The sequence below is a fragment of the Rhincodon typus genome, chromosome 17, assembly GCF_021869965.1.
Source record: "Rhincodon typus isolate 14 chromosome 17, sRhiTyp1.1, whole genome shotgun sequence".
NCBI classification, from domain to species: domain Eukaryota; kingdom Metazoa; phylum Chordata; class Chondrichthyes; order Orectolobiformes; family Rhincodontidae; genus Rhincodon; species Rhincodon typus.
In genome coordinates, this window is record NC_063348.1 from 18,295,929 (window position 1) to 18,307,644 (window position 11,716).

Genomic DNA, 11,716 nt, shown 5'->3' on the forward strand with positions numbered 1-11,716 from the left:
TATGGGAGTACTGTTTTTTAATCATTGTCCACAATATGGATTGAAACAGAAACAGTATGAAAGCAACCCTTTCCTTCACTATATGAACTGCAAGCGAATGCTTTGCTAAACAGGTGTTGTATTCCATGAAGTTACATACTACTGTTCTACTTTATGCTGAGCTGAGCTGAAGCTATAAAAATGTAATTCTGAATTAAATTAAAATATGTTAGATTGGGCCCCATTATTTTTGAGTTTTTCTAATTTTGAAGCCAAGGTTTTGCTTTGATTATGATGATTATTATCAATTTTATTCTCCTTTACCAAAGCTAAAATGTTATGAATAAAATATCAAAATAAGTTGCTTTTAAAGTAAGCTACAACTTCAGTAGAATGTAACAAATGATCTGTTTAGCTCCTACTGGTCACAAAGTTGCAGCTGGATCTTTACACCTTTTTTTTGTAAGACAATTAAAACATTCAAATTAGACTTTGGAAATAAGAACTCCTAATAAAATCCTAAATTTGGATTTATAATTTTTACAATTTTCCTGCATTTTGTAACTGTTAATTTTTAACAATCCAATTAATTTAACTTCTTAATTCTTCAATTTTACATTGTACCCACCTGTGTTATTTGTTCCTTTCAAAAATAAACATTGGTTGTGAAACATTTGCAAATGTAATTTGGAAATAGCATGTAATAACCCAAATAATAGAAAGAATGACAAGGTAAGATTTAAATATTATTAGGAGTTATCAGCTATAATGGCAGAAACCTTTAAGAGTTGTCACAAACTTTCAGAAAACGAATATACTGGGATGAATGACACACATTACAACATGGAAATTGGGAAAAGGCACCGACAGCTATCTTAGGTTTCTGATCAGAGATCTAAGCAACTCCATGTATCTGTAAAGGTGAGCCGCAATAGACTTTGATGGCATCAGTCTTTTCACAGGATCTGAGACCTGAGTCCATTCCCTCAAACAGATGAATTTTGAACAAATTAGAAAGCTAACATATGGATCAATTCAGGAAAGGTGGGTATAAGACTGAAACAAACAGGGGCATGGAGAGAAAGAAGGCTACGTAAAACTGGGAAATGAGGAGAGAAACATAGAATCCCAAATACATGTCATTAGCTGTTCCAGTATGAAATGTCAAACTAACTCTTTAGTTCTTCATTTGTTTGAAGCTTTACAATAATCAGGTTAAAGAATTCCTTCCTTACCATTCTGTTAAAGCTCGCTGCTGCAGTTTTCTTGTTTTGGTAGGATTCCCAGAACTCGATGTTTTGGTGTCTGAATTTTCACTGGTGAAGCTAATGATCCCAGTCTAAGTTTGGGTTTTTTTAGTATGAAGCTGAAACTCAGTTTTGAAGGCAGAATTCCCAGCCCTGTGTCTCAATTCCCAATGACGATTACCCCTGCTGTAGTTTAATTCGAGACCAGTGTTCATGTCTCGTGACTTAACCGTGTGTGTTTGTTCAATAAGGTTCAGTTCTCTTTTTATCTGTTGGATTTAGCTGTTGCATTGGCAGAAATCATTACTTCAGAACAAAGCGCCAACTACTCCTAAATAATAACCTCATTCATACAAACTTCAAAAAGATTTTCTAGCTCTAAATATTCAAATTTGTGGTTTGGGGATTGATAGACAGTGTCTCTGTCAAAATAGAGAACATAACTTCTGTCAGAATTCATCAGTGAAGGTCAAGGAGATGCCTTTTCTCCTTCTGATAAGGGATGTTATTGGGGATTCCATGCATTTGAAAATGATGGCAGGGTATTTTTGAGTACTGTGAAATCATTCATAAAACAACAATCAGAGTAAGGTTTATTCCTGTTGTGCAATGTAATTTTTTTCTGCCCCCAGGTCTTGTGAATGTTTTTCACATTGATACTTAGATTTCTGTAGCATTGTCTATGGTCCCTTGATGGTTGCAAATTTCTCTTCTACATAAAATGGGAAAGAAACTTCAGAAACTCACTCATCAGTGCCAACAAATGGACACACTGAAACTACATTGCGACAGTTGGATATCTCAAAAATTTTAAACTTAATTTAGAATGGCAACTGTTCAAAAAAAATTAAAATGACAACAGAAAGTTTTGTGAACAAGGAATTGTGTATCCTGCAGATTTTTTTTAACACACATAGATATAAACTGTAGACCTACAGCAATCATAGACCTACAGCAATCAACGGGGCAAAAGATTATGAATTAACATTGTAGGCAATGTAAAGACTGTATCTTTTTATTTTTTAGTATTTTTGATTGTCAACAGAAGTGGAAAAGGACGATTTTTAAAAAAACAAAGATTGCAGAAAGGATTACTGCACTTTTTAAGGGCAAATTATCTGAAACTCATTGTAAGTGCTGTTTACAGGCTGTTTGTTCAAGCAATGGGAAGGTGTCTAGTTGGAGATGAGCTGGAGCCAAGGAGGGTGTATGAATGGAGATTTGGTTGGCAGCAAGTAGCTGATAGGTCTGGAGAATGGTGATCTGTTGTTGATGAAAATAGCCTTCTGCCTGTCACCAACTGTGTGAATGGCTTCCATGCAGCTGAACAGCTTGTGGATGTGAATCTTTGGATTAGAAGCTAATGGACTTTTGGAAAGAAGGGAGCTGTCCTTTCTCTATTGGATATACCAAGTCTGAAGGCAGCCAGTTTATGTCAGTCATTTTTTTCTGAAAGCTGTTGGTTTTAACCAATAAGTCAGAAACTTTATAAATGTGAAGCAGTCATTGTTTGCCTCCTACTGGCAATTGAAAGTACCTGGGGAAGGAAGGTCGAGAAACAGCAAGTCCTGACAAGCCAATAAGATCATCTCAGTGAACCCTTGGATAGTGGTCATTGAACTGCCATCTCAGGCTTTCCCTTTGCCTATATCTCCCATGTCTTTCTGTGTCTGTATGACTGTCTATGTATGTGTGTAGGGGAGATTTTATAAGGGAGTCAGAGTTTTAACAGGTAGATATACATGCTGTCAATTCAAGATTGTTTATCTATAGTGTATTTTCATAGAATCCCTACAGTGTGAAAACAGGCCCTTCAGCCCAACAAGTTCATACCGACCCTCAGAGCATCCCACCCAGACCCATCCCCCTATAGCCCACCTAATCTACACATCCCTAGACACTATGGGCAATTTAGCATGGCCAATCCACCTAACCTGCACATCTTTGGACTGTGGGAGGAAACCAGAGCACCCGGAGGAAACCCACACAGACACGGGGAGAATGTGCAAACTCCATACAGACAGTCACCTGAGGCTGGATTCGAACTTGGGTTCCCGGCGCTGTGAAGCAGCAGTGCTAACCACTGAGGCACCGTGTTACTTACCACTTGTCAGCCCAAGCCTTGATATTGTCCAGATCTTGTTGCATTTGAACATGGACTGCTTCAGTATCTGAGGAGCTGCGAATGGTGCAATCATCGGCGAACATCCCCACTTTGACCTTATGATGGAGGGAAGGTCATTGATGAAACAGCTGAAGATGGTTAGGCCGAGGACACTGCCCTGAGGAAATCCTGCAGAGATGTCCTGGAGCTGAGATGACTGACCTCCAACAACCACAACCATCTTCCTATATATCAGGTATGACTCCAAGCACCGGAGAGTTTGCCCCCAATACTGATTGATTCCAGTTTTGCTCAGGCTACTAGCGCTGTGAGGCTGCAGTACTAAACAATGAGCCACCGTGCCACCTAGCTATGGTTAGAATCTATTTGTAATAAATATTAATTTTTGTTAAGAGCAAAAATCTGGTTTTCTGTCAGCCTGGGTAGATGGGTAAATTGGAGGATTTTGCATATTTATACAAACCTTTTTACTTTTGTGACGATACTAGGAATAGGGGTTTGATTTTGAATACACTACCCCAGTGAGAGAACACAACAAACACTCCAAGGTAGTTTGGAGATTGTAATCAGATAAATAAATGAGCTGAGCAAAAGAGCCATTAGGAGGGGTGACCAAAAATTTTGTACAACAGATTGATTTAAAAAGAGCCTCATAGGAGAAGAGAGAGAGAACTGGAAAGAAAATATTCCAAGCTAGATAGCCACAATAGCATGTCAAAGGGAGGGGAGATGAAGAAAGGTCTACATTGAGAACAAAGATTTTTGGGTAGAAATGAAAGATATTGCACAGATAGGAGAGACAAGTCCCCATCAGATGATTTAAATATCAGGATGAATTGTAAATAGGAGGCTTGGGAGAGGAATTTGGTGCTGATGTAGGTTATGAAGAATAGCAATGATTGGTGAATGGGACTTAGTGCACGATAGGAGAGAGAGTTTATGTTGAACTGAATTTTGTGGAGGATGGATAATGGGAGCCCAGAATGGAGAACTTTGGAAACATGAAATTTGAATGTGATTGAACGTATGGATAAAAGATTTAGCAGCATGTAGACTGAGCTTGGGTTTAAAGAAGACAACATTTGTGAGAGGAAGTATTTGATGTTAGATGCTCAGCTTGTTGTCAAATAAGATTGTGAACAATCCGGTACAGTCTAAGACAATGGCATGGAGGAGGATGGAATCAGAGATGAGCTGTGGAATTCTTTGCCACAGAAAATGGTTGAGGCCAAAATTCAATTTTTCTCAAGAAGGAGATAGATATATTTCTCAGGGCTAAAGAAATTAAAGGATGTGGGGTGAACATAACAACAGGATACTGAGCTGGATGATCAGCCATGATCATGTTGAATGGCAGAGCAGGCTTGAAGGGCCATATGGCCTACTCCTGCTCTTAGTTTCGATGGGCACAGATAAAAAAAGTCATGTGAGTTAATATTCATATCTTCGATTCACCTGTTACTTTTAGTTGCAACCCCTTCCCTTTTTTGCTTTTTCTCTTCCTTCTATAAACAGAGTACAATTAATCAGCAAGGGTGGTAAGGATATAGCAGGGCACTACAGGCCGTGTGTCTAAAATCAACATTAGGGTAACTATTGGAAAAATTTTCTGAGTAACAGAAGTAATTTCCACTTGGAGAAGCAAGGATTATTTAAGGACAGTAAATGTGGCTTTGTTAGATTATGTCTGGCAGGTTTGATTGAGTTTTTTGGAGGGGTAACTAGATGCATGGTTGAAGGTACTGTGATTGATTTAGTCTACAGCAGTAAGGCTTTTGACAAGTTCTCTCATGGGAGACTGGTCAAGAAGGTAAGAGCCCATGGTATCTAATGCACTCTGGCAAATTGGAACCAAAAGTGGCTTTGTGGCAGGAGGCAGAGTGTAATGGTCAAAGATTGTTTTGGGATTGGAAACCTGTATCCAATGGCATTCTGCAGAGTTTACTGCTGGGTCCCTTGCTGTTTGCAATGTACATTATTAACGAGGCATGAATGTTGAGGGTTTGATCAGTAAATTCTCAGATCACATGAAAATTGTTGGTTGATGAATAGCGAGGAGAAAAGCCATGGACTACAGGATGATAAAGACAGGCTGGTCAGATGTGCAAAGCAATGTCAAATTGAATTTAATCCTGCAAAGTATGAGGTGATATATCTAAGGTGATGTATTTTGGCAAAGCGGATATTTGTTTTTTATTAGTCAAGACATTGAATACAAGAGTAGGGAGGTTATGATGGAGATGTATATGATGTTGGTCAGGCTATAGCTGGAGCACTATGTGGAGTTCTGGTCACCACACTATAGAAAAGACATGACTGCACTGAATTCACCAGGATGTAGCCTGGGATTGAGTATTTCAGCTGTGAACAGAGACTAGATAGACTAGGGTTATTTTCCTTAGAGCAGAGAAAGCTGAGAGGAGGATACCTGGTTGAGGTGCACAAAATTAAAAGGGGCATGGATGGGGCAGATAGGAAGGAACATTTCCTCTTACTAGAGGCATCAATGACTGGGGCATAGAGTTAAGGTAAAAAGGGCAGATATTTTAGCAGAGATTTATCAATGTCTTTTTCACTTAAGGATGCTGGATGTCTGGAACTCACTGCCTGAAGAGGTGATAGAGGTGTGAATCATTACAACATTTAAGAAGTACTTAGGTGATCACTTGAAGCTCCATGGCATCAAGGCTTTGGGTCAAATGCTGAAACGTGGGAATGGACAGTTGCTTGATGGCTGGCATAGGAATAGTGGGCTGAGAAAACATATATAGCTAGTCATTTCTCGAGCAGGGTTTCCATTATTACCACAACATACTCCCATATTATCATCTGATTAAGTAGCTCACCAAGCTTATTTACCATACTCAGTGTATCTACATACATGTGCAGTAAACCTAGTTTAGACCTTATTACGTTCCCTTTGAGTTTGACCTCACCTGTACTAGAATGCCTCTCTCAATCTTTGATGCACTTTGCTTATCCTTTCTAGGGTTACATCCTGGTTCCCATTTCCCTGTTAGGTTAGTTTCAACCCTCCCAATAGCAGTAGCAAATTGTCATGTAAGGACAATGATTCCAGCTCTGTCGATGTACAACTGGTATGGCTTGTACATGCCCCATAGCCCCCTAAAGTTGTCCTGACTTCTAAAGCTTGCATCATCTCTCCAGCTATAAATTTATCACTTTGTTCTCTTATTCCTATATTCAATTGAATGTGGCAACAGGAGAATCCAGAAATTACTACCTTTGAGGTTCTGATAACTAGGTTCCCTCCAGCTCCCTAAACTCTGCTTGCAGGACTGCATGCCTCTCCCCACCTATCTCATCGATACAAATATGGACTAGTGACTGTTCATCCTCCCCTGTCAGACTGTTCTCCAATGCTCAGTAATGTCCTGACCCTAAAATCGGGGAGGCAACAACCATCCTGATTGTAGCTGCAGAAACACCTTATTGCCTGTATGGTGGAGTAGTACCTGAAATCATGGTATACAACGTCAACTAGGGTTGCAACAGAAAGGGAAATTGTGAAGTTATCAATTTATTAGAAACAGAATCAAGGGATCAGAAGGTTGGTCTCACCAAAGACAAACTCAGGCAGAAGGAGGCATTTGGTATGCTTGCTTTTATTGGTCAGTACATTGAGTGTAGGAGTTGGGAGGTCATGTCGCGGCTGTACAAGACATTGGTTAGTAGGCCACTTTTGAAATACTGTGTTCAGTTCTGGTCTCCCTGCTATAGGAGTGATGTTGGTAAACTTGAAAGGGTTCAGAAAAGATTTACAAGGATGTTGCTGGTGTTGGAGGGCTTGAGCTATGAGGAGAGGATGTACAGGCTGGAGCTATATTCCCTGGAGTGTTGGAGGACGAGGAGTAACTTTATGGAAATTTATAAAATCATGAGGGGCATGGATAGGGTGAATAGATTAGACTTTTTCCCGAGAGTAGGGGAGTCCAAAACCAGAGGGAATAGGTTTAAGGTGAGAGGGGAAAGATTTAAAAGGGACCTAAGGGCATTTTTTTCATACAGAGGGTGGTGCGTGTATGGAATGAGCTGCCAGAGGAAGTGGTGGAGGCTGGTACAATTACAACATTTAAAAGGCATCTGGATGGGTATATGAATAGGAAGGGCTTAGAGGGGCATCGGCCAAATGCTGGCAAATGGGACTAGATTAATTTAGGATATCTGGTTAGCATGGACCAGTTGGGCCAAAGAGTCTGTTTCCATGTCTGTATAACTCTATAAGAGTTATATCTTATAACTCTATAACTCTATAAGATAGAGAATAAGAGGAAGTATGAGAGAAACTGGACGATACAGCACAGGCATGTGTTTTGACTTGCTGAAACAACAGAGGAAATGAAGGCCATTGACGTTACCTCACTAGAACATATTTCATGATATATTACTTTTTTCAATACTTCCTTCAAATATTCATCATTGATGAGCAATGATATATTGAACAAGAGGTGTTTTGGATTGTAATCTGCATGGAGTTTCCTTTCTTCTGTTTGCCTTGAGGCCACAAGACTCTATGGAGCTTGTTGTCAGTTATTTAGGATTCCCAGTTTTCACCATGCCTCAGCTATTAGTGAGGAAGACTTTGCTGGGTCAGTCAGGCTGGACTACCTGTGCTTTGCCCTGATCTGATGCTTAGATTGTTGCTGATATTTCTCCCATGCTTTTGTTATGTAGCTACTGTATGATAATGGGGTAGCTGGTTTATTGGGAGTACTATATATTGTAATACCAGTCAAATGTAGGCCAAACTGGATCAGGCTCCTTTTCCTGAAAGGCTTTAGTTAACCAGTTTTTACAATTAGCTAGCAGCTGTGATGATAATTCTTTTATCATATACTAGCCCATTATGTACCAAGTTTAGTATTGAATTAAATTTTATGACTTTATTGATGGGATTAAATTTCTGCTTTGTATGTCTAGTATGTAATCACTCTCCAACTGGGTAACAGGGGTGTAATGCTAAAGCAATAGCCTCTTCCTCAGGCTAGATATTTGTGGAGCTTATTTATTTGTTTGAGATTTCCTCTGGCTCTGACTGTTTCCTAGCTTGAGATTTGTGGCCTACTTCCAGAAGCCTGTCAACAGGGCCCACATGCCGAATGCCAGTGACATGAGGCCTAATAAGAGGTGAGGACAGTTCGATACAGCTTCAACACAGCTCCAAGTTGTGGTCCACAAGAGCTAATTGAAAGCACTGTGTGTTTCTCACTGGCTTAGTCCCACACCTTACTTCAAAGAAAACCTTTCCTAGGACCACAAAAGCTGCAATGCATTCCTCAGCAATAAGAATGAAAGGCATTGTGCAAATAGTGCCATTGATCAGCAATTCAACATCAATCAGCCTTCTTTGAAGCTTTGACTAATTGTCAATAATTATATAGTATGGTTAGTCTCAGTTGGGTACTGTACATCTTGAATAAATATAATTCGGAAAAATATTTTGAACTTCACAGAAATACAGATTTATTAATGCCCCTGCTGAAAGCCTTCGGATGTTATCATGATATAGAAATCTCTTTAGCTAGGGAAAAAGAAACACAATCTACTCTCTCCTCATATTTGCCTAAACATGCCGGAGTATTTCTGCTTTAGTATGCCAAGACATGGTTAGCCAGTCCTGTGTTGCAAACGGGTGTGACGGCTGGTTAAAGTGGACCACTGTTGGCTGTACTTTTGGAGTTTGTACCAGGACTTCCAGGTTTTGTTTGCTGTATGCCACTGGCAACATGTTCCGAGGGCAAGTTCCAATGCTTAGCTTAAATTACTGTGGTGAGAAAGGGCAGTGCTGTATAGGTGAACTGCATTGTGCTGAATCCTGGATCTCTGCCCCCAACTCATCAGTCATTTGGCTGGTCTAGTGACAGCTACCAAATGTCTGAGAGGCAGCGGCCTACATCATTGACTCCAAGGTTAGAAGATGAGCAAAATAAAAAATTGAGTTAGAAATGACCAGAACAACCTCGGGATGTTTTGAAGTACTTTCTAACCAACGAAATTCTTCTTGAATTGTAGTCACTGTTAAAATAAAATAAACATGGTAGCCAATTTGATCACAACAAATGCCCACAAACAAGCAATGTAATAATGATCAAACAATGTGTTTTTAAGTGTCATAGAACTGTACAGCACGGAAGCAGACCCTTTGGTCCAGTTGGTCCATGCTGACCAGATATTCTAAATTAATCTAGTCCCATTTTCCAGCATCTGGCCCATGTCCCTCTCAATCCTACCTATTTATGTACCCATCCAGATGCCTTTTAATGTTATAATTGTATCAGACCCTGTCACTTCCTCTGGCAGCTCATTCCATACACGCACCAACCTTTGTGTGAAAAAGTTGCCCCTTAGGTCCCTTTTAAATCTTTCCCCCCCCTCACCCTAAACCTATGCCCTCTAGTTTTGGACTCCCCTACCCTGGGGAAAAAACCTTGACTATTTGCCCTATCCATGCTCCTCATGATTTTATAAACTTCTATAACATCACCCCTCAGCCTCCGATGCTCCAGGGAAAATAGCCCCAGCCTATTCAGCATCTCCCTATAGCTCAAACCCTCCAACCGTGGCAATTCTTTGTTGATTTTTGTTGAGGGCTAGTACTGACCAGAAATCAACGGAGAATTCCCTTACTCCTCTTCAAAATCCTTCCATAGGATTTACGTGAGTGGGCAAGACACCTGGTTCAGCATCTTATCGTAAAGATAACACCCCCAACAGTCCAGCACTTCTCTCATTTCAGTTCTGGAGTGACAGCCTAGATGATGTGCCATCCTACTTAGAGCTGGGGCGTTACCACTGAGTCACGACTGAAAGCAGAACATGAGTTTGTTCTTCTGTGGACATGAATGACACAATCTCTGAGGTTGCAGGTTCTGTAATTCCAAAATTGTTGTCACCTGCCGTACTTTAAAAAGGTTTCTCTCAGATGGTGTTTGTCAAGTCCAGAGTTGCAGCTTCCAGTTATTATTGTTCCTTAATCATGTTCTAATTCCACCAATCCTCGAGGGACAGGGTAGATAAACGTACATTGGACAGGAGCTTGGCTTCAGGAACTCATAGATGGAATGAATGTCCAACTGTGCATCACAAAGTTCTTTTCCTTTTGCTGAAGTGGGCCTGCAGGAAAAAAGGGTCTAAGCATCCTCGGGGTTAAAGACAGGGGCTCAAAACTGAACAGGCCCTCAAAATGGGTGCAGAAAGTGTGAAGACTTTATTTCAGGAGGTGAATGGGAGGACAGGCAACTGACAAGGAACCAGGTGGCTACTGTCAGGGTTAGAAGCAGAGGTCATCGTGTTCATGCCAGGAGTCATAGTCACAGTGCTAGGGCTTTAGATTCTGGACTAGAATCACCCTCAATGGCCTGGTCCAGAACCGCAGGGAGTTCAATGAACTCAGTCAGTGAATGATGTCATGCTAATGATCATAGACTAATAATCAATCATTCTTCAGGGATTAGATCACTTTTATGATGTAGTTTATTTGAAACATTATAATGCCTTCTAAGTAATGAAACAGTCCCAACTTTGTACACACACACAGCAAACCAAATTCTTAAAGGTGAAGTCTCTTAAAGGCAAGGTGTATATACAACAAATGAATCTTAAAGTGACATCTCCCACCAATTGCATCATTAGCTTCACACACTGCTCAAGGCATCTTAACTCTCACACTCACCTACCAGCTATCTCCATTAATCGCAGTTTCATCTCACTCTCATACACCCAGCATCACTTCAATACTAGAGATAACGAAGTGTAGAGCTGGATGAACACAGCAGGCCAAGCAGCATCAGAAGAGCAGGAAGGCTGACATTTCGGGCCTAGACCCTTCTTTTTTCTGAAGGGTTAGTGGTGTCTGGTTTGGGGTCATTGGTAGCAATGATGGAAGATGTAACCAATAGTGAGAGTTCTAGGGAATGAACCTTGTGAGGAAAGTAACAGAGTGGTTTGTGTGTGCAATGAACTTGCAGAGGAAGTGGTGGATGTGACTACAGTTACATTTAAAAGACATAAATAAGTACATGACGAGGAAATGTTTGGAGATATATGGATCAGGCGCTGGCAGATGGGACTAGTTTCATTTGGGAACATGGTCAACATGGACTGGTTGGATTGAAGGCTCTGTTTCTGTGCTGAGTGACTCTATGACTAAGACTCTAGGTAACATCAGTGTGAAGTATTAGAGAGTGAACAATGGCTGGTGGAGGGGGAAAGTAGTTGACCTTTTTTTTCTTATAGTGCTGGGCAATCCTCTAGATGTCTGAGACTGAAATAGTCTGATTTTCTGGCCTCCTCTACTGGTCTTGAAGGGAGAATGCACCCTGCCTCTGCACAACATCATGCACAG

At 40.5% G+C, this 11,716-nt stretch overlaps 1 protein-coding gene across 1 annotated transcript in view; it reads right to left on the reverse strand.

Annotated features, from left to right (window-relative positions):
• The window catches only part of LOC109928222 (eosinophil peroxidase-like), a 65,572-nt gene extending 56,901 nt beyond the window's left edge, over positions 1-8,671 (reverse strand). Inside the window, exon 1 of the mRNA XM_048607306.1 lies at positions 8,603-8,671. Within this exon, the coding sequence (XP_048463263.1) occupies positions 8,603-8,671 (69 nt within the window). The remainder of the gene's footprint in view (positions 1-8,602) is intronic.
• Between the last annotated feature and the right edge of the window lie 3,045 nt (positions 8,672-11,716).